Source organism: Ranitomeya imitator, chromosome 5, assembly GCF_032444005.1.
Source record: "Ranitomeya imitator isolate aRanImi1 chromosome 5, aRanImi1.pri, whole genome shotgun sequence".
Taxonomy (NCBI): domain Eukaryota; kingdom Metazoa; phylum Chordata; class Amphibia; order Anura; family Dendrobatidae; genus Ranitomeya; species Ranitomeya imitator.
Window position 1 is genome coordinate 5132314 of NC_091286.1, and position 24339 is coordinate 5156652.

Genomic DNA, 24339 nt, shown 5'->3' on the forward strand with positions numbered 1-24339 from the left:
TTTCTGGGGCGGCTGAAAGCTGATGTTTTTAGCGTGGGGGGGGGAATATACATGGCACCTTCCCAGGCTATTAATATCAGCCCGCAGCTGTCTGCCTAGGCTTTGCTGGTTCAATTTTACAGGGGACCCCATGTCAATTTTTTCCTGGGGTTCCCCTGTAAACTAGCCAGTAAAGACTAACCAAACATCTGTGAGCTGATATTAATAGCCTGGGTACCTTTATAGCTATTGTCTCCTTCCCAGAATATTAACATTAGCCGTCAGCTTTCCATCTGCTGGTTAAAAAAATTATGTAGGAGCCCACGCAATTTTTCTTAATACATTTTTTGAAAATAAAACAGATATTGCGTATCAGGCAGATTTTGTGTGTGTGTGTGTCTCTTATTTAACTCTTTATGTACCATTTTATTAATGAGGCTATCTGGCTGACACCTGTTCATTACTAAACCTCAGGCTTGGTATTACACATACATTATACAGCTCTGGCAAAAATTAAGAGACCACCTCATCAAACCCTGTCACGGCCGCCCAATCTCCAGACCTGAACCCCACTGAAAACCTCTGGAATGTAATCAGGAGGAAGATGGATGGTCACAAGCCATCAAACACAGAAGAACGGCTGACATTATTGTACCAGGAGTGGGATAAGGTCACCCAGGAGCCGTGTGAGAGACTGGAGGAAAGCTGCCGAGACGCAGGAAAGCCGGGATTAACAATCATGGTTATTCCACAAAATATTGATTTCTGAACTCTTCCTGAGGTAAAACATTAGAACTGTTGTTTCTAAATGATTATGAACTCGTTTGTTTTTTTGCATTATTTGAGGCCTGCAAGCAATTCATTTTTTTTGTTATTTTGACCATTTCCCATTTTCAAAAAATAAATACAAAATGTATTGCTTGGAACTTCGGAGACATGTTGTCAATAGTTTATAGAATAAAAGAACAATTTACATTTTACTCAAAAATATAAAGAAGAAAATCAGACAAACTGAACCACTTGCAGTGGTCTCTTCATTTTTGACAGAGCTGTATGTGTGTGGCCTGCAGAGCACTGGCTGTGTGTGTGAAGCAGCACAGGCCAGCGGAGCCAGCACCGTAGACTCTTGTGCCAGGGTCGGTGCCACACGACTGGAGGAGGCTGACGTGGTGCCAACATATAAGAAAGGTAAGAAGGTGGATCCAGGACACTATCGTCCGGTAAGTCTGACATCAGTAGCGTGCAAACGTTTTGATTACATCGTGTCTGACAACATGGCCAGTGTCTTCGAGAAGGTAAGTGCAAATCTGGATGTTGGTTCCGCTGCTGATTCATCTGGACTTTGATTCTGTTCCACATAACAGCCTTATGCTGAAGCTCCAGTTGCCGGGACTGGGGGAAACTGCAGATGGTAAGGAATTGGCTAAATGACGGGAAACAAATGTCGTCATAAATGGTACATTCTCTAAATGGGTTATAGTCAGCAGTGGGAACCGCAGGGATCTGTACTGGGAGCAGTGGAGACCGCAGGGATCTGTACTGGGAGCAGTGGGAACCGCAGGGATCTGTACTGGGAGCAGTGGAGACCGCAGGGATCTGTACTGGGAGCAGTGGAGACCGCAGGGATCTGTACTGGGAGCAGTGGGAACCGCAGGGATCTGTACTGGGAGCAGTGGAGACCGCAGGGATCTGTACTGGGAGCAGTGGGAACTGCAGGGATCTGTACTGGGAGCAGTGGGAACCGCAGGGATCTGTACTGGGAGCAGTGGGAACCGCAGGGATCTGTACTGGGAGCAGTGGGAACCGCAGGGATCTGTACTGGGAGCAGTGGGAACCGCAGGGATCTGTACTGGGAGCAGTGGGAACTGCAGGGATCTGTACTGGGAGCAGTGGGAACCGCAGGGATCTGTACTGGGAGCAGTGGGAACCGCAGGGATCTGTACTGGGAGCAGTGGGAACCGCAGGGATCTGTACTGGGAGCAGTGGGAACCGCAGGGATCTGTACTGGGAGCAGTGGGAACCGCAGGGATCTGTACTGGGAGCAGTGGGGACAGCGGGGATCTGTACTGGGAGCAGTGGAGACCGCGGGGATCTGTACTGGGAGCAGTGGAGACCGCGGGGATCTGTACTGGGAGCAGTGGGGACCGCAAGGATCTGTACTGGGAGCAGTGGAGACCGCGGGGATCTGTACTGGGAGCAGTGGAGACCGCAGGGATCTGTACTGGGAGCAGTGGAGACCGCAGGGATCTGTACTGGGAGCAGTGGAGACCGCAGGGATCTGTACTGGGAGCAGTGGGGACCGCAGGGATCTGTACTGGGAGCAGTGGGGACCGCAGGGATCTGTACTGGGAGCAGTGGGGACCGCAGGGATCTGTACTGGGAGCAGTGGGGACCACAGGGATCTGTACTGGGAGCAGTGGGGACCGCAGGGATCTGTACTGGGAGAGTGGGGACCGCAGGGATCTGTGCCAGGACCGATTCTTTTTATCCTCTTTATTGATGACCTTGTGGATGGATTGAGAGTAAAGTCTCCGTCTGATTCTGATTCTTTGCTGACACCAAACTGCAGGATAGAAGATCTGAGCCCGACATCACAAGATTACAGGAGATCCGGAGGAGACGTCTGATGAGCAAATATCCGAGGAGATCACTGTAGATAAATGTAATCACCGAGGACGGAGGAATCCTGTATCTGTGTATACATTAGATGGGAGAATATTCGGGACCACAGGACAGGAGGATTCTGGGTACAAGTAAGCTGAGCAGCAGCACTCAAAGTCAGGCAGCAACCGCAAAAGCAAACAAGATTTTAGGATGTAGAAAAAGAGATAAAATCCCGCGATCCCAACATATTGTTACCCCTTTATAAATCACCGGTGAGGCCACATCTAGAATATGGGATCCAGTTTTGGGCTCCATGTTTAAAAAAGGACATTCAGAAGTTAGAGTCAGTTCAAAGGCAGCAACTAGATGATTACATGGAATGGAGGCCTCCATGACATTACACAGGACGGAGGCCTCTCCTACATTACACAGGATGGAGGCCTCCCCTATATTACACAGGACGGAGGCCTCTCCTACATTACACAGGATGGAGGCCTCTCCATCATTACACAGGATGGAGGCCTCTCCTACATTACACAGGATGGAGGCCTCTCCTACATTACACAGGACGGAGGCCTCTCCTACATTACACAGGACGGAGGCTTCTCCTACATTACACAGGATGGAGGCCTCCCCTACATTACACAGGATGGAGGCCTCTCCTACATTACACAGGAAGGAGGCCTCTCCTACATTACACAGGACGGAGGCTTCTCCTACATTACACAGGGTGGAGGCCTCTCCTACATTACACAGGATGGAGGCCTCTCCTACATTACACGGCACGGAGGACTCTCCATGACATTACACAGGATGGAGGCCTCTCCTACATTACACGGCACGGAGGACTCTCCATCATTACACAGGATGGAGGCCTCTCCTACATTACACAGGATGGAGGCCTCTCCTACATTACACAGGATGGAGGCCTCTCCTACATTACACGGCACGGAGGACTCTCCATGACATTACACAGGATGGAGGCCTCTCCTACATTACACGGCACGGAGGACTCTCCATCATTACACAGGATGGAGGCCTCTCCTACATTACACAGGATGGAGGCCTCTCCTACATTACACGGCACGGAGGACTCTCCATCATTACACAGGATGGAGGCCTCTCCATCATTACACAGGATGGAGGCCTCTCCATCATTACACAGGATGGAGGCCTCTCCTACATTACACAGGATGGAGGCCTCTCCTACATTACACAGGATGGAGGCCTCTCCATCATTACACAGGATGGAGGCCTCTCCTACATTACACAGGATGGAGGCCTCCCCTACATTACACAGGGTGGAGGCCTCTCCTACATTACACAGGATGGAGGCCTCTCCTACATTACACGGCACGGAGGACTCTCCATGACATTACACAGGATGGAGGCCTCTCCTACATTACACGGCACGGAGGACTCTCCATCATTACACAGGATGGAGGCCTCTCCTACATTACACAGGATGGAGGCCTCTCCTACATTACACAGGACGGAGGCCTCTCCTACATTACACAGGACGGAGGCTTCTCCTACATTACACAGGATGGAGGCCTCTCCATCATTACACAGGATGGAGGCCTCTCCATCATTACACAGGATGGAGGCCTCTCCATCATTACACAGGATGGAGGCCTCTCCATCATTACACAGGATGGAGGCCTCTCCTACATTACACAGGATGGAGGCCTCCCCTACATTACACAGGACGGAGGCCTCTCCTACATTACACAGGGTGGAGGCCTCTCCTACATTACACAGGATGGAGGCCTCTCCTACATTACACAGGGTGGAGGCCTCTCCTACATTACACAGGGTGGAGGCCTCTCCTACATTACACAGGATGGAGGCCTCTCCTACATTACACAGGACGGAGGCCTCTCCTACATTACACAGGACGGAGGCCTCTCCTACATTACACAGGACGGAGGCTTCTCCTACATTACACAGGATGGAGGCCTCCCCTACATTACACAGGATGGAGGCCTCTCCTACATTACACAGGATGGAGGCCTCTCCTACATTACACAGGATGGAGGCCTCTCCTACATTACACAGGATGGAGGCCTCTCCTACATTACACGGCACGGAGGACTCTCCATGACATTACACAGGATGGAGGCCTCTCCTACATTACACGGCACGGAGGACTCTCCATCATTACACAGGATGGAGGCCTCTCCTACATTACACAGGATGGAGGCCTCTCCTACATTACACGGCACGGAGGACTCTCCATCATTACACAGGATGGAGGCCTCTCCATCATTACACAGGATGGAGGCCTCTCCATCATTACACAGGATGGAGGCCTCTCCTACATTACACAGGATGGAGGCCTCTCCTACATTACACAGGATGGAGGCCTCTCCATCATTACACAGGATGGAGGCCTCTCCTACATTACACAGGATGGAGGCCTCCCCTACATTACACAGGGTGGAGGCCTCTCCTACATTACACAGGATGGAGGCCTCTCCTACATTACACGGCACGGAGGACTCTCCATGACATTACACAGGATGGAGGCCTCTCCTACATTACACGGCACGGAGGACTCTCCATCATTACACAGGATGGAGGCCTCTCCTACATTACACAGGATGGAGGCCTCTCCTACATTACACAGGACGGAGGCCTCTCCTACATTACACAGGACGGAGGCTTCTCCTACATTACACAGGATGGAGGCCTCTCCATCATTACACAGGATGGAGGCCTCTCCATCATTACACAGGATGGAGGCCTCTCCATCATTACACAGGATGGAGGCCTCTCCATCATTACACAGGATGGAGGCCTCTCCTACATTACACAGGATGGAGGCCTCCCCTACATTACACAGGACGGAGGCCTCTCCTACATTACACAGGGTGGAGGCCTCTCCTACATTACACAGGATGGAGGCCTCTCCTACATTACACAGGGTGGAGGCCTCTCCTACATTACACAGGGTGGAGGCCTCTCCTACATTACACAGGATGGAGGCCTCTCCTACATTACACAGGACGGAGGCCTCTCCTACATTACACAGGACGGAGGCCTCTCCTACATTACACAGGACGGAGGCTTCTCCTACATTACACAGGATGGAGGCCTCCCCTACATTACACAGGATGGAGGCCTCTCCTACATTACACAGGATGGAGGCCTCTCCTATGATGAGGGGTAGGAGCAGTCGGGCTTGTTTATTAGAATACACACGCCTCAGAGGAGATCTCATTACATGTATAATATATGTCTGGTCAGCACAGAGGACGGCACAGGACTTATTCCTTCCATAGACCGTACTGAGGACCAGGGGGCACTGACTATGGGGGAAGAAAGGCGATGCCAGCAGCTGAACAGGAAAGGGTTCTCTACAGTTAGAGCAGTCAGACTGTGGAATGCCGACCACAGGAGGTAGTAATGGCCGACACTACAACAGCCTTATACAAGGGGCCAGATGATTCCTCGATGCACAGAACATTGGGGGTTATAGATAATTTACTGCTAAAAACAAACAATTGGTGGGGAAAGATTGAACTTGACGGACGGGGTCTTTTTTCCTATGTAACTATGTATTATGGAGTACTCTTACCACACAGTTTAGGTAATGTTTGCCCCCCGCCCAGAACATATGAAATATGGCGGGGGTCTCCTGTCCACATAGACCCGAGTTACCTCAGGCACTGGTAAGCAGGGGTCAGTGAAAGGTCAGTGGCTCTGCTATTTTTAGGTAAAGTGGCTTAAACCAGTTTTTACTGGTTTTTGAGCGCTCAATTTTTCTGACAAGTTGATTGGTTACTGTCATTTTGGCGGTTGTTTTTTGTTTATTATAAAAGATTGATTCCTGTCAGCGCCTGTCACTCTGCTGGCGCTTGAAGAAAGAAGAAGCAGACACTACACAGTGCAGGTAATGAGGGGTGCTCTTACCACACAACCACCGACAGCAGACACTACACAGTGCAGGTAATGAGGGGTGCTCTTACCACACAACCACCGACAGCAGACACTACACAGTGCAGGTAATGAGGGGTGCTCTTACCACACAACCACCGACAGCAGACACTACACAGTGCAGGTAATGAGGGGTGCTCTTACCACACAACCACCGACAGCAGACACTACACAGTGCAGGTAATGAGGGGTGCTCTTACCACACAACCACCGACAGCAGACACTACACAGTGCAGGTAATGAGGGGTGCTCTTACCACACAACCACCGATAGCAGACACTACACAGTGCACGTAATGAGGGGTGCTCTTACCACACAACCACCGACAGCAGACACTACACAGTGCAGGTAATGAGGGGTGCTCTTACCACACAACCACCGATAGCAGACACTACACAGTGCACGTAATGAGGGGTGCTCTTACCACACAACCACCGACAGCAGACACTACACAGTGCAGGTAATGAGGGGTGCTCTTACCACACAACCACCGATAGCAGACACTACACAGTGCAGGTAATGAGGGGTGCTCTTACCACACAACCACCGATAGCAGACACTACACAGTGCAGGTAATGAGGGGTGCTCTTACCACACAACCACCGACAGCAGACACTACACAGTGCACGTAATGAGGGGTGCTCTTACCACACAACCACCGACAGCAGACACTACACAGTGCAGGTAATGAGGGGTGCTCTTACCACACAACCACCGACAGCAGACACTACACAGTGCAGGTAATGAGGGGTGCTCTTACCACACAACCACCGACAGCAGACACTACACAGTGCAGGTAATGAGGGGTGCTCTTACCACACAACCACCGACAGCAGACACTACACAGTGCAGGTAATGAGGGGTGCTCTTACCACACAACCACCGACAGCAGACACTACACAGTGCAGGTAATGAGGGGTGCTCTTACCACACAACCACCGACAGCAGACACTACACAGTGCACGTAATGAGGGGTGCTCTTACCACACAACCACCGACAGCAGACACTACACAGTGCAGGTAATGAGGGGTGCTCTTACCACACAACCACCGATAGCAGACACTACACAGTGCAGGTAATGAGGGGTGCTCTTACCACACAACCACCGATAGCAGACACTACACAGTGCACGTAATGAGGGGTGCTCTTACCACACAACCACCGACAGCAGACACTATACAGTGCAGGTAATGAGGGGTGCTCTTACCACACAACCACCAATAGCAGACACTACACAGTGCAGGTAATGAGGGGTGCTCTTACCACACAACCACCGATAGCAGACACTACACAGTGCACGTAATGAGGGGTGCTCTTACCACACAACCACCGATAGCAGACACTACACAGTGCAGGTAATGAGGGGTGCTCTTACCACACAACCACCGACAGCAGACACTACACAGTGCAGGTAATGAGGGATGCTCTTACCACACAACCACCAACAGCAGACACTACACAGTGCAGGTAATGAGGCGTGCTCTTACCACACAACCACCGACAGCAGACACTACACAGTGCAGGTAATGAGGCGTGCTCTTACCACACAACCACCGACAGCAGACACTACACAGTGTAGGTAATGAGGGGTGCTCTTACCACACAACCAGTGACAGCAGACACTACACAGTGCAGGTAATGAGGGGTGCCCTTACCACACAACCACCGACAGCAGACACTACACAGTGCAGGTAATGAGGCGTGCTCTTACCACACAACCACCGACAGCAGACACTACACAGTTCACGTAATGAGGGGTGCTCTTACCACACAACCACCGATAGCGGACACTACACAGTTCACGTAATGAGGGGTGCTCTTACCACACAACCACCGATAGCAGACACTACACAGTTCATGTAATGAGGGGTGCTCTTACCACACAACCACCGACAGCAGACACTACACAGTTCACGTAATGAGGGGTGCTCTTACCACACAACCACCGACAGCAGACACTACACAGTGCAGGTAATGAGGGATGCTCTTACCACACAACCACCGATAGCGGACACTACACAGTGCAGGTAATGAGGGGTGCTCTTACCACACAACCACCGACAGAAGACACTACACAGTGCAGGTAATGAGGGGTGCTCTTACCACACAACCACCGACAGCAGACACTACACAGTGCAGGTAATGAGGGATGCTCTTACCACACAAGCCGACAAGCTACTTACACAAGACCTCCAGCAGTAAACAACAGAAGGGATGGAGCTGGCACTGGGGGAGTGAGCGCCATGAAAGAGGAGTTTTTCGGAGTGTCTGGTAATCTGGCAATCCAGTATGACAGCCACCAATCGGACACGTTCCTGGACGCTGTAAGAAAACGTGTGAACATCCACACACCCCGTCAGTGCTCGCTGATGTCAGCCAATGATTGAACACTCACCCTGCATGAAGAGTAAGGCCAGGAGCACCGAGGCCGCCAGTGCTGTCCCCACCGCCCTCCAGTACGTAGCATACACCAGGAGAGACACGGCACCTTCCTTCTTCTCCTCTTCCCTCATCCCTGCAGCCGGCTCCCCGCCTCCGTCCTCTGTGCTCGCGGGGCAAACACTGGACCCTAGTGTGACAGCGGATATCAAGAGATCCCTCCAATGGCTGAGGGCACAGTGGGGGTGACCCCAATACTGTCAAGACCACGAGGATGAAAGATGGCGATACTCACTGTCTGCGCTCTGCTGGGAGGATGATGCCAGCACAGGAGACTTCCTCACCAGGGGCAAGATCTCTGCGGGCGGACCTGCAAGGAAATGAGGTATTACAGAAGGTGCGGCACAGGGCACGTCACCGCTCCGTCCACCATCTGTCCACAGGGCACGTCACCGCTCCGTCCACCATCTGTCTACAGGGCACGTCACCGCTCCATCCATCTGTCTACAGGGCACGTCACCGCTCCATCCACCATCTGTCTACAGGGCACGTCACCGCTCCGTCCACAATCTGTCTACAGGGCACGTCACCGCTCCATCCACCATCTGTCCACAGGGCACGTCACCGCTCCGTCCATCTGTCTACAGGGCACGTCACCGCTCCTTCCACCATCTGTCTACAGGGCACATCACCGCTCCGTCCACCATCTGTCCACAGGGCACGTCACCGCTCCTTCCACCATCTGTCTACAGGGCACGTCACCGCTCCATCCACCATCTGTCAACAGGGCGCGTCACCGCCCCATCCACCATCTGTCCACAGGGCACGTCACCGCTCCGTCCATCTGTCTACAGGGCACGTCACCGCTCCATCCACCATCTGTCTACAGGGCACGTCACCGCTCCATCCACCATCTGTCTACAGGGCACGTCACCGCTCCATCCACCATCTGTCTACAGGGCACGTCACCGCTCGATCCACCATCTGTCCACAGGGCACGTCACCGCTCCGTATACCATCTGTACACAGGGCACGTCACCGCTCCATCCACCATCTGTCCACAGGGCACGTCATCGCTCCATCCACCATCTGTCTACAGGGCACGTCACCGCTCCATCCATCTGTCCACAGGGCACGTCACCGCTCCATCCACCATCTGTACACAGGGCACGTCACCGCTCCATCCACCATCTGTACACAGGGCACGTCACCGCACCGTATACCATCTGTACACAGGGCACGTCACCGCTCCATCCACCATCTGTACACAGGGCACGTCACCGCTCCATCCACCATCTGTACACAGGGCACGTCACCGCTCCATCCACCATCTGTACACAGGGCACGTCACCGCTCCGTATACCATCTGTACACAGGGCACGTCACCGCTCCATCCACCATCTGTCCACAGGGCACGTCACCGCTCCATCCACCATCTGTCTACAGGGCACGTCACCGCTCCATCCATCTGTCCACAGGGCACGTCACCGCTCCATCCACCATCTGTACACAGGGCACGTCACCGCTCCATCCACCATCTGTACACAGGGCACGTCACCGCTCCGTATACCATCTGTACACAGGGCACGTCACCGCTCCATCCACCATCTGTACACAGGGCACGTCACCGCTCCATCCACCATCTGTACACAGGGCACGTCACCGCTCCATCCACCATCTGTACACAGGGCACGTCACCGCTCCATCCACCATCTGTCTACAGGGCACGTCACCGCTCCGTCCACCATCTGTACACAGGGCACGTCACCGCTCCATCCACCATCTGTCTACAGGGCACGTCACCGCTCCATCCACCATCTGTACACAGGGCACGTCACCGCTCCATCCACCATCTGTCCACAGGGCACGTCACCGCTCCGTCCACCATCTGTCCACAGGGCACGTCACGGCTCCATCCACCATCTGTACACAGGGCACGTCACCGCTCCGTCCATCTGTCTACAGGACACGTCACCGCTCCATCCACCAACTGTCTACAGGGCACGTCACCGCTCCATCCACCATCTGTACACAGGGCACGTCACCGCTCCATCCACCATCTGTCTACAGGGCACGTCACCGCTCCATCCACCATCTGTCCACAGGGCACGTCACTGCTCCATCCACCATCTGTACACAGGGCACGTCACCGCTCCATCCACCATCTGTACACAGGGCACGTCACCGCTCCATCCATCTGTCTACAGGGCACGTCACCGCTCCATCCACCATCTGTACACAGGGCACGTCACCGCTCCGTCCACCATCTGTACACAGGGCACGTCACCGCTCCATCCACCATCTGTCTACAGGGCACGTCACCGCTCCATCCACCATCTGTCCACAGGGCACGTCACCGCTCCATCCACCATCTGTACACAGGGCACGTCACCGCTCCATCCACCATCTGTCTACAGGGCACGTCACCGCTCCATCCACCATCTGTACACAGGGCACGTCACCGCTCCATCCACCATCTGTACACAGGGCACGTCACCGCTCCGTCCATCTGTCTACAGGGCACGTCACCTGTTGTGAGTTCTGTTTTTGGGCTCCCTCTGGTGGTTACTGATGGTACTGGGTGACTTGTCTTTCCTGGGTCTCTGGGTTCCACCTGTTCCATCAGGATATGGGAGTTTCCTATTTAACCTGGCTTTGCTGGCATTTCCTCGCCGGTTATCAATGTATCCAGTGTGTCTTGTTACCTCTGCTCCCTGCTCCTAGAACCTTCTGGTCAAGCTAAGTTTGGATTTTCCTGTTTTGGTGTTTTGCTTTATTTGGTTTTTAGTCCAGCCTGCAGATATGTGATTCTTGCTGCTGGTTGCTCTAGTGGGCTGAAATTGCTCCTCATGTACCATGAGTTGGCACATGAGTTCAAGTAATTTCAGGATGGTTTTTTGAAGGGTTTTTCGCTGACCGCGCAGTTCACTTTTGTATCCTCTGCTATCTAGCGTTAGCGGGCCTCATTTTGCTGAAACTGTTTTCATACTGCGTATGTGCTTTCCTCTCATTTCACCGTCATTATATGTGGGGGGCTGCTATTTCTGTGGGGGATTTCTCCGGAGGCAAGAGAGGTCTGTGTTTCTTCTAATAGGGGAAGTTAGATCTTCGGCTGGAGCGAGACGTCTAGGATCATCGTAGGCACGTTCCCCGGCTACTTTTATTTGTGTGTTAGGTTCAGGGTCGCGGTCAGCTCAGGTTCCATCGCCCTAGAGCTTGTTTGTATCTGTGCTTGTCCTTTAGTGATCCCCTGCCATTGGGATCATGACAGTATAACCGGCCCACAAAGTGTTAATTGTATTGGCTGAAGTAGGAGGATAAGTAGTCTGAGGAAGTTTTTTTTTTTTTTTTTTTCTTTCTCTTTCCCTCAGAGTTTTCTGCCTAGCCTTATTGCAGCCTGGCTACTTCCTCCTCCTCTTAATCTTTGAATGGCTCTGAGCCCAGCTGTTTATCATGGACGTCCAGAGTTTGGCTTCCAGCCTGAATAATCTTGCCACTAAGGTTCAAAATATACAGGATTTTGTTGTACATGCTCCTATGTCTGAACCTAGAATTCCTGTCCCAGAGTTTTTTTCTGGAGATAGATCTCGTTTTCTGAATTTTAGGAACAATTGCAAGTTGTTTCTTTCTTTGAAATCTCGCTCCTCTGGAGACCCTGCTCAGCAAGTCAAGATAATTATATCTTTCCTGCGGGCCAATTCCTTGTTTGTAAAAGGCTCAAAGTGTCTCTTTGGAGTCCAGAAGATTTCTTTCTTGGGGTATATTTTTTCCCCTTCTACTATTGAGATGGATCCCGTCAAGGTTCAGGCTATTTGTGACTGGACGCAGCCTACATCTCTTAAGAGTCTACAGAAGTTCTTGGGCTTTGCGAATTTCTATCGTCGTTTTATAACTAATTTTTCTAGTGTTGTTAAGCCTTTGACGGATTTGACTAAGAAGGGTGCTGATGTTGCTAATTGGTCTCCTGCGGCTGTGGAGGCCTTTCAGGAACTTAAGCGCCGGTTTTCTTCTGCTCCTGTGTTGCGTCAGCCAGATGTTTCGCTCCCTTTTCAGGTTGAGGTTGATGCTTCCGAGATTGGAGCGGGGGCGGTTTTGTCACAGAGAAGCTCCGATGGCTCAGTGATGAAGCCATGCGCGTTTTTTTCTAGAAAGTTTTCGCCAGCTGAGCGGAATTATGATGTTGGTAATCGGGAACTTTTGGCCATGAAGTGGGCATTTGAGGAGTGGCGTCATTGGCTAGAGGGTGCTAGACATCGTGTGGTGGTCTTGACGGATCACAAAAATTTGATTTACCTTGAGTCTGCCAGGCGTCTGAATCCTAGACAGGCTCGTTGGTCACTGTTTTTCTCTCGTTTCAATTTTGTGGTTTCATACCTGCCAGGTTCAAAGAATGTGAAGGCGGATGCTCTTTCTAGGAGTTTTGTGCCTGACTCCCTTGGAAATTCTGAGCCCTCTGGTATCCTTAGGGATGGGGTGATTTTGTCTGCTGTCTCCCCAGACTTGCGACGTGCTTTGCAGGAGTTTCAGGCGGGTAAATCTGATCGTTGTCCGCCTGAGAGACTGTTTGTTCCGGATAATTGGACCAGTAGAGTCATCTCCGAGGTCCATTCTTCTGCGTTGGCAGGTCATCCTGGAATATTTGGTACTAGAGACTTGGTGGCCAGGTCTTTTTGGTGGCCTTCCTTGTCGAGGGATGTGCGTTCTTTTGTGCAGTCTTGTGAGGTTTGTGCTCGGGCTAAGCCTTGCTGTTCTCGGGCCAGTGGATTGTTGTCACCTTTGCCTATCCCGAAGAGGCCTTGGACGCACATTTCCATGGACTTTATTTCGGATCTCCCTGTCTCTCAAAAAATGTCCGTCATCTGGGTTGTGTGTGATCGCTTTTCTAAAATGGTTCATCTGGTACCCTTGCCTAAGTTGCCTTCCTCCTCTGAGTTGGTCCCTCTGTTTTTTCAGAATGTGGTTCGTTTGCATGGGATTCCTGAGAACATCGTTTCTGACAGGGGATCCCAGTTTGTGTCTAGATTTTGGCGGACGTTCTGTGCTAAGATGGGCATTGATTTGTCCTTTTCGTCTGCATTCCATCCTCAGACGAATGGCCAGACTGAACGAACTAATCAGACCTTGGAAACTTATTTAAGGTGTTTTGTTTCTGCTGATCAGGATGACTGGGTTACCTTTTTGCCGCTGGCCGAGTTTGCCCTTAATAATCGGGCTAGTTCTGCTACCTTGGTTTCTCCTTTCTTTTGTAATTCGGGGTTTCATCCTCGTTTTTCCTCTGGTCAGGTGGAACCTTCTGATTGTCCTGGAGTGGACATGGTGGTGGATAGGTTGCATCGGATTTGGAGTCATGTGGTGGACAATTTGAAGTTGTCCCAGGAGAAGGCTCAGCAGTTTGCTAATCGCCGTCGCTGCGTGGGTCCTCGACTTCTTGTTGGTGACTTGGTGTGGTTGTCTTCTCGTTTTGTTCCTATGAAGGTCTCTTCTCCTAAGTTCAAGCCTCGGTTCATCGGTCCCTATAGGATCTTGGAAATTCTTAACCCTGTGTCGTTTCGTTTGGATCTCCCGGCATCGTTTGCTATTCATAATGTGTTCCATCGGTCGTTGTTGCGGAAGTATGAGGTACCTGTTGTTCCTTCGCTTGAGCCTCCTGCTCCGGTGCTGGTGGAGGGAGAATTGGAGTATGTTGTGGAGAAGATCTTGGATTCTCGTGTTTCCAGACGGAAACTCCAGTATTTGGTCAAGTGGAAGGGTTATGGTCAGGAGGATAATTCTTGGGTGGTTGCCTCGGATGTTCATGCTGATGATTTGGTTCGCGCTTTTCATAGGGCTCATCCTGGTCGCCCTGGTGGTTTTCGTGAGGGTTCGGTGACCCCTCCTCAAGGGGGGGGTACTGTTGTGAGTTCTGTTTTTGGGCTCCCTCTGGTGGTTACTGATGGTACTGGGTGACTTGTCTTTCCTGGGTCTCTGGGTTCCACCTGTTCCATCAGGATATGGGAGTTTCCTATTTAACCTGGCTTTGCTGGCATTTCCTCGCCGGTTATCAATGTATCCAGTGTGTCTAGTTACCTCTGCTCCCTGCTCCTAGAACCTTCTGGTCAAGCTAAGTTTGGATTTTCCTGTTTTGGTGTTTTGCTTTATTTGGTTTTTAGTCCAGCCTGCAGATATGTGATTCTTGCTGCTGGTTGCTCTAGTGGGCTGAAATTGCTCCTCATGTACCATGAGTTGGCACATGAGTTCAAGTAATTTCAGGATGGTTTTTTGAAGGGTTTTTCGCTGACCGCGCAGTTCACTTTTGTATCCTCTGCTATCTAGCGTTAGCGGGCCTCATTTTGCTGAAACTGTTTTCATACTGCGTATGTGCTTTCCTCTCATTTCACCGTCATTATATGTGGGGGGCTGCTATTTCTGTGGGGGATTTCTCTGGAGGCAAGAGAGGTCTGTGTTTCTTCTAATAGGGGAAGTTAGATCTTCGGCTGGAGCGAGACGTCTAGGATCATCGTAGGCACGTTCCCCGGCTACTTTTATTTGTGTGTTAGGTTCAGGGTCGCGGTCAGCTCAGGTTCCATCGCCCTAGAGCTTGTTTGTATCTGTGCTTGTCCTTTAGTGATCCCCTGCCATTGGGATCATGACAGTCACCGCTCCATCCACCATCTGTACACAGGGCACGTCACCGCTCCGTCCACCATCTGTCCACAGGGCACGTCACCGCTCCATCCACCATCTGTACACAGGGCACGTCACCGCTCCATCCACCATCTGTCCACAGGGCACGTCACCGCTCCATCCACCATCTGTACACAGGGCACGTCACCGCTCCATCCACCATCTGTCTACAGGGCACGTCACCGCTCCATCCACCATCTGTACACAGGGCACGTCACCGCTCCGTCCACCATCTGTCCACAGGGCACGTCACCGCTCCATCCACCATCTGTACACAGGGCACGTCACGGCTCCGTCCACCATCTGTCTACAGGGCACGTCACCGCTCCATCCATCTGTACACAGGGCACGTCACCGCTCCATCCACCATCTGTACACAGGGCACGTCACGGTTCCGTCCACCATCTGTCTACAGAGCACATCACCGCTCCGTCCATCTGTCTACAGAGCATGCCACCGCTCCATCCACAGACCGGGCACCCGACTGTCTAGAGGACACTGTACCCGCCTGCCATCTGTCCAGACAACACGAAACCCTGCGGCCACCTGTCCAGACGGTTCAGCACCCGGCTCTACAGAGGGCACAGCAAACCGGCAGCCATCTGTCCACAGGGCACGGCATTGGACCATCCAGGGGGGCACAGCACTTAGCAGACACTTGTCCGCACGGCATTGGACTGTCCACAAGGCACCCGTAACCCAGTCACCACTTGTCCACAGGGCGTGGCAGCAGGCCGTCCGGGGGGGCACAGCACCTAGCAGCCGGACCATCTACAAGGTGCAGCAACAGTCTGGGTCCGACCAGAGGGCGAGGCATCGGGCACCCACCTGTAGAGACAATCCTGCCGTCATCCATCAGTACAATGACGTCTGCCTTCTCCAGAAGTTCGGTGCGGTGGGTGCAAAGGATTCGGGTCTTGTGGCGGAGGATACCCAGAATGCATCTGTCCATGAGGTGAGCAGCCACATCCGTGTCCACAGCAGCAAGGGGGTCATCCAGGAGGTAGATGTCTTTGTCCTGTGGAGGGTGGAGGAGGTCATGTGTCCCTGTAGCGCTGTTCTCTGCCGCCATATTTTCAGGTTATAAACTGACCTGATAGACCGCCCGCGCCAGGCTCACCCGCGCCTTCTGCCCCCCGCTCAGGGTCACACCATTCTCCCCAACCTCCGTCTGGTCACCGGCAGGTAAGATCTGGAATGAAGGAGGACGGAGGCATTGAGGACTTATAAGATCAGAATCTGACAACTCTGAAAGGACGGAGAACGGGGCAGCAGGTGTCATGGGGAAAGGGGCAGATGATCTACGAGCACCGTGACTGCACTTGTCTGTGGTTCTCAGACCGGATCCCACCAAATCCAAACCCGTGGACATGACCCCCCCTTCCCCACTAATGCGCCCGTCACATGACTCACGCTGAGGTCGGGGGTCAAGGCGCAGGACTCCAGCACCTCCCGGTACAGATGCTCCTCGTATTTCTTCCCAAACTGGATGTTCTCCCGGATGGAAGCAAACTGGATCCACGACTCCTGAGCCACAAACCCAAATCCTGACTCCTGGCGGGCGACAAATAAGTCTCCGCTCACCCTGTGCCGAGAGAAGACGACAAGTGGGTCACCACCTGCACCTGGACCTGCACCCCACCGGACTAGAGCCGCCATTACCTGCGGAGTTCTCCTGTGATTGCTGACAGTAGAGAGCTCTTCCCACAACCGACCTTCCCGACAACCGCCACCAGCGCGCCCTGCAAGCGAGGCAGCAGAGGAGTAACAACAACCAGAACTTCCGCCACGCTACACTCCAAACCGCCCCCATGCTACACTCCGAACCTGCACGCGCTATGCTGAAAACCTCCCGAGCGCTACACCGAAAACCTCCCCAGCGTCACACCGAAAACCTCTGACCACAAGTAGTCAAATTATCAGAATAGTGACCACAGCTCTGAAGGTGACTGGAGTTTAGGGCATGTGGGGTTCTCACCTTTCTCACGGACAGATGCTGAATGTGTAGTGTGGGGCGTCCATGTTGCCCGTCACTGACCTCTGACCCCCATGTGAAGGTCGCATTCCTCATCTCCAGTGCGATATCGCTGTCTCTGGAAAGAGCTGAGGGAACAAGACATCAGAGTAGATAAGTCACCATCAGATCACATAAGGCAAAGAAAAGACACCGGGCCTTACCTTCCGCCTGGTAGTAGCCCAGCACGTCCTGATCCGGTAGCGCAAGGAAGCTCTGCACTCGATCCAACGACACTTTGGCCTCTAAGACTCCATTCAGAACCCAAGGCACGTTATTGAGGGGCATAATTAACATCCCAACCAATGCCAAAGAAGTGAAGACCTGTGACCGGGTACAACATTAGAGGCCAGTACCAGAGGACATCACGAGGAGTGACCGTAAAGAGGAAGGGAATGTGAGCGAGATCAGGGGGGATGGAGAGTAGAAAAAAAGAATGTGAGAGTGGTCAGGGCGGACAGAGAGTAGATAGGAGGATCATGTGATGGTTGGATGTATCGCCTGCCCCCGGGACTCACCTTAGCGGCTGTCAGCTGGTGCCCCAGTAACACATACGTAATAAATGTGATGATGGATATGAGCACAGGCAGAGCCGCCCATAGGTAAACACACACGGCGTCCAGCAGCTTAATAGCACGAAGATTCTGCAGCTCCTGATCCCGTAAGCCGGACACACAGCGAGAAAAGTGCAGCTCCCACGTGTAAAACTTCACCACCCGCATCCCGGACAGAAGCTCAGTCATCAGCTGCAGAAGTGCAATAAGTGACATAACCCCAGATCTCAGTTATATTATACAGCAGTGACATGACCGCTCCCCAGATCTCAGTTATATTATACAGCAGTGACATGACCGCTCCCCAGATCTTAGTTATATTATACAGCAGTGACATGACCGCTCCCCAGATCTCAGTTATATTATACAGCAGTGACATGACCGCTCTCCAGATCTCAGTTATATTATACAGCAGTGACATGACCGCTCCCCAGATCTCAGTTATATTATACAGCAGTGACATGACCGCTCCCCAGATCTCAGTTATATCATTCAGCGGTGACATGGCCGCTCCCCAGATCTTAGTTATATCATACAGCAGTGACATGACCGCTCTCCAGATCTCAGTTATATTATACAGCAGTGACATGACCGCTCCCCAGATCTCAGTTATATTATACAGCAGTGACATGACTGCTCCCCAGATCTCAGTTATATTATAAAGCAGTGACATGACCGCTCCCCAGATCTCAGTTATATCATACAGCAGTGACATGACCGCTCCCCAGATATCAGTTATTTTAACGCCGAAAGCTGGAGACAACAAAGGGTGATCCGCTGGACCGCAACAGCGAACCTCCCCTGGGCGAGGGGACTAGTTGGACCACCCCCTATACAGGGAGCGTTAGGAGCAAGCCCTGGGGAGACTACTGCTACGGCAGCTGGTACTAAAAAGAGAATGGGAAAGGCAAGGCAGAATCTGGTAGAAGGTTTACACAGTAAAATATCAATATTTGCAGATGATACAAAACTATGTAAAGCAGTTAATACAAGAGAAGATAGTATTCTGCTACAGATGGATCTGGATAAGTTGGAAACTTGGGCTGAAAGGTGGCAGATGAGGTTTAACAATGATAAATGTAAGGTTATACACATGGGAAGAGGGAATCAATATCACCATTACACACTGAACGGGAAACCACTGGGTAAATCTGACAGGGAGAAGGACTTGGGGATCCTAGTTAATGATAAACTTACCTGGAGCAGCCAGTGCCAGGCAGCAGCTGCCAAGGCAAACAGGATCATGGGGTGCATTAAAAGAGGTCTGGATACACATGATGAGAGCATTATACTGCCTCTGTACAAATCCCTAGTTAGACCGCACATGGAGTACTGTGTCCAGTTTTGGGCACCGGTGCTCAGGAAGGATATAATGGAACTAGAGAGAGTACAAAGGAGGGCAACAAAATTAATAAAGGGGATGGGAGAACTACAATACCCAGATAGATTAGCGAAATTAGGATTATTTAGTCTAGAAAAAAGACGACTGAGGGGCGATCTAATAACCATGTATAAGTATATAAGGGGACAATACAAATATCTCGCTGAGGATCTGTTTATACCAAGGAAGGTGACGGGCACAAGGGGGCATTCTTTGCGTCTGGAGGAGAGAAGGTTTTTCCACCAACATAGAAGAGGATTCTTTACTGTTAGGGCAGTGAGAATCTGGAATTGCTTGCCTGAGGAGGTGGTGATGGCGAACTCAGTCGAGGGGTTCAAGAGAGGCCTGGATGTCTTCCTGGAGCAGAACAATATTGTATCATACAATTATTAGGTTCTGTAGAAGGACGTAGATCTGGGTATTTATTATGATGGAATATAGGCTGAACTGGATGGACAAATGTCTTTTTTCGGCCTTACTAACTATGTTACTATGTTACTATGTAGAATCAAAAGGAGAAACAGGTACGGAGCCAGGGACGTAGACTAAAATAACAAGGAGAGGGGAGCACAGGGAGAGGAGAGAAACGAACCAGTGATGAGGGTGACGATACGGGCTGGAAGACTATGCAGACACACTGGAACTCTGAGGAGACGGAGGCACAGGGAGACTGGAGAGAACGCAGAGGAACACGGGGGCCAGAGTCACTTGAAAATACAACTGATAGTCAGGCACCGCCAAACGGAAGAGGCGGCCTGATATGCAGAGCGGCAGCGTACCTTCCGGGTCAGAGTCCTCCAGAGGCATAGAGAGGAGTGAAGGGAGCGGCCGAATCAGTGAACGCTGTGCGCGCGTGCGCAGTGGGATCTGGAGCGCACGTGCACCCGAGGACAGAGGAGGGACGAACGCGCAGGAGACCGGAAGCAGCTGCAGAACCAGAAGCGCGCCGGGATGCCGTGGAATGGTAAGTATGAGGAGGCACCCGAGGCAGCAGCGGTGACACAGAAGAGAACCGGGGCAGCGGCGGTGTGACAGTCATATTATACAGCAGTGACATCACCGCTCCCCAGATCTGTTATATTATACCGCAGTGACATCATATATTGCGTTACCTTGACCCGGGCATCTTTATGTTGCAGCATTTCTTTGTTGTTCTTCAGGATTCGTCCGGCGACCACCTTGTTGAGGGGCACCAGAAGCAGTGCCAGGCCCACCCCCCCAAGGAAGGCGATGCCCACCTGCTGGTATAAGAGGTAGAGAGTGACTGAGAACTGCAGCGGGAGGCTCCAGAGTTCATGGAAGCTGCGGCAGAAATTAGATATCCGATCAGCGTCTGTGCTCATGAAGTTGATTACTTCCCCTGGGGAAAATGTGGCCAGGCCGGTTCCCTCTCCATGTAGAGTTTTCTGGTAGACGCTGATGAGCACCGATGCCCGAACTGACAGCATTAGCTTGTTAATCTGATGTGTGAACTGATTCTGCACAACAGCACCGAGGAGTCCGGTAGCGAAGAGTCCGGTGGTGTAAAGCACTCCCCAGCTCAGAGCCTCGGCTCTTGTCTCCATGAAATTCACCAGAAGATTCAGCAGGATAGGCCCCATGAAGGAGAGAGCACAAGACACCAGCTTCAGGAACCCCAAGGAATAGTAATGAGCCCCGAAACAGGAGTGCAACACCCAGAGGAGGTGTGGTGCTCTGGGACAAGTAGAGATGTCCCTGCGGATCCTCCATGTCTGGAGATGATGGGGCAGGAGACAAACATCCTGCGGGCGCTTCAGTCCTCCGCCTGCCCCTCTCCACAGGAGCGGCTGCATCCAAAAATAGAAGAAGCGCGACAACCAGCTCTCACCGTCCTCTGCTGCTTCTTCATCATTGTCAGAGGGGAACGAGACAACCAAAGGAGAATATTCACTGACATCATTGATTGAGCCGGTGCCCCGAGAGGGAAGGCGAGGAGGACGTACGAGAACGGTGCAAAAATACACAATGATACAGAAGAGGCGAAGACATGAGAGAGAAAAGCGGGAGACCAACACCCAGTCCAGAGGTGACCTCACCGCACCCTCCGTACACAGCCACACCATCGTGATCACCACGGACGGGGCCACCAAGACGACCGGAGCTGTCAGACTCAGAGGTCCCCGGGAATCCACATAGCAGGACTTCCGGAGATGCAGGAGTGATAGGAAGTGACTGGTCCATGCCAAGAAGGACACGCTGCTGGAGAGGACCTCCGAACTGGTGGTAACTTCACGAGGAAACAGGGCTCCGAGGACTAAATCAGCTATACACAGACATGAAACCACAAGGGAGATGAACGTCCTGCACAGCCAGGCAGAAGAGGAGAAGCCAGAGGAGCCGCGTCTAGAAGACAACACCGCCAGTCAGTGGAGCAGCCATCTACATGAAGTAGGCCAAATCTCCAAAACTTCCAGCTGCCTCCTTACTAATGAACATGACCTCCCTTCCACCAGCCTCATCTCTGGAGACCTGACCTCCCTTCCACCAGCCTCATCCCTGGAGACCTAACCTCCCTTCCTTCTCCCTCCTCTCTGGAAACCTAACCTCCCTTCCTTCTCCCTCCTCTCTGGAAACCTAACCTCCCTTCCTTCTCCCTCCTCTCTGGAAACCTAACCTCCCTTCCTTCTCCCTCCTCTCTGGTAACCTAACCTCCCTTCCTTCTCCATCTTCTCTGGAAACCTAACCTCCCTTCCTTCTCCCTCCTCTCTGGAAACCTAACCTCCTTTCCTTCCCCCTCCTCTCTGGAAACCTAACCTTCCTTCCTTCTCCCTCCTCTCTGGAAACCTAACCTGCCTTCCTTCTCCCTCCTCTCTGGAAACCTAACCTCCCTTCCTTCTCCCTCCTCTCTGGAAACCTAACCTCCCTTCCTTCTCCCTCCTCTCTGGAAACCTAACCTCCCTTCCTTCTCCCTCCTCTCTGGAAACCTAACCTCCTTTCCTTCTCCCTCCTCTCTGAAAACCTAACCTCTCTTCCTTCTCCCTCCTCTCTGGAAACCTAACCTCCCTTCCTTCTCCCTCCTCTCTGAAAACCTAACCTTTCGTCCTTCTCCCTCCTCTCTGGAAACCTAGACCAGACACCCAACCTCCAGCCTCATCTCCGGACCCCAGATCTCCAGTGTCCTCTCCGGACCCACGACTTCCAGCCTCCTCTCCGGACCCACGACTTCCAGCCTCCTCTCCGGACCCATGACCTCCAGCCTCCTCTCCGGACCCCAGACCTTCAGCCTCCCCTCCGGACCTCCAACCTACAGCCTCCTCTATGGAGACCCAACTTCCCGCCTCCTCTCTGCTTTCCATCCTACCTTCCGCCCACCTCCTCTCTGAAAACCTGTCCTCCCCTTCCTCCTACCGCCTTTCTTGAAACCCTACCTTCCTTCCTCCCGCCCCCTCTCTGGAAACCCGACCTCCCTTCTTCCTCTCGAGACTCGACCTCCCTTTCTACAGCCTGCACTCCAGAGACATGACCTCCCTTCCTCCCGCCTCCTCTCTAGAGTACATGGCAGTCAGTAAGCACAGAGCTCTCACCTGGGCGCTCCGGCATGACATGCGCTGCTCAAAGCCAGTAGAATGTGAGGGATGCAGCTGATGATGAGTTGATTGAAGCAGACGCCGACATGTCCCCGAACCCAAACAGGCAGCGGGTCAGAGGGCGTGGATCCACAGAAGCGGGCAAGGATATCGTCCATCACATTCACCACTGAGTGGAGTCTGCAGGAGAAAGAAGAGGCGAGATATAACAGCAGCCTCATATCATGTACTGCTGCACCCGGGCCATGAAATCCCATATACTACACGCTGTATACTCTGAACACTGGACACCATTATATCCCGTGTATTAAACTGTGTATCCAGACTATATTCCATACTAGACACCATTATATCCCGCGTATTACACTGTGTATATAAAGCATACTCCATACTGGACACCATTATATCTGTCACGGCTCCACCCATGAGGGCCTTTGGGATGCAGTTACTGACAGCTCAGCCGTCCAATCTGGTATAGGGGTGTGCTTAAACTGTCAGTGTATTGATTGACAGCTCGACGATCCAATCTGATACGAAGCCCATTGCCATGCTTCTTAACTGAGCTGTCTCTACTAGAACTTTGCCAGATGTACATTCAGCCTGTGAGGTTTGTGCTGCCCTGTGCCTTGAGTTCTGTATGCTTGATCTGTTGCCTGACCTTGGACTTCGTTCTGACCATCCACCTGTTTAACCCCTTCAGCTCTGATCCGTTATCCTCCCGATACACTGACCTTGGAACGTTACCTGACTACACTTTTGTCTCTTCCTACTGTTTATGACATACCCTCCTGGCTTCTGACCTTGGACTCCTTGACCACTCTGACTCACGGCTTGACCGTGAGAAGTGACTAGCATTCACATTATGTCTGGCCCATAGGTTTTTCTTTTTCGCCGGAATGGATCCTGTTCAGACGCTTTGTGACCAGGTGGCGAATTTGATGCAGATGACTCAGGATCTGGCAAAGGATTGCCAGAGTCTGGAGTCATTGTAATATCAATTGCAGGGTCAGATAAATAACTTGATGCAGACTCCATATAGCCCCCCACTGCCGGCAGTGGCTGTGACATCAGTACCCTCTGATCTACAGTTGGTCCCTCCCGAACATGTGATATCCCTCCCTGATAAATTTTCAAGAGAGAAAGACCAGATTAGGGTATTCAGGAAAAGCTGTAAGTTATTTTTCACCCTGTGTCCCTGGTCGTCAGGGGAGGAGTTCCAGTGGGTGGGAATAATCATGTTCCTACTGCAAGGGGGTCCTCAGACCAGGGCATTTTCT

The 24339-nt window shown here is 52.1% G+C and overlaps 1 protein-coding gene across 3 annotated transcripts in view; it reads right to left on the bottom strand.

The window, feature by feature from the left end:
- Positions 1-24339, bottom strand: part of ABCC10 (ATP binding cassette subfamily C member 10) — a 132345-nt gene that overhangs the window by 32469 nt on the left and 75537 nt on the right. For all 3 annotated transcript variants that reach the window (XR_011321879.1, XM_069768232.1, XM_069768231.1), the window contains exons 2-13: positions 23060-23242; positions 20627-21878; positions 18098-18325; positions 17744-17903; positions 17544-17668; positions 17228-17307; positions 16979-17150; positions 16659-16757; positions 16394-16583; positions 9198-9272; positions 8919-9092; positions 8707-8845 (exon numbers count right to left, since the gene is read on the bottom strand). Coding sequence is in view for 2 of the 3 variants with exons in the window: in XM_069768232.1 (XP_069624333.1) it covers positions 8707-8845; positions 8919-9092; positions 9198-9272; positions 16394-16583; positions 16659-16757; positions 16979-17150; positions 17228-17307; positions 17544-17668; positions 17744-17903; positions 18098-18325; positions 20627-21878; positions 23060-23220 (2855 nt within the window). In the remaining variant the exon portion in view is untranslated. The remainder of the gene's footprint in view (positions 1-8706; positions 8846-8918; positions 9093-9197; positions 9273-16393; positions 16584-16658; positions 16758-16978; positions 17151-17227; positions 17308-17543; positions 17669-17743; positions 17904-18097; positions 18326-20626; positions 21879-23059; positions 23243-24339) is intronic.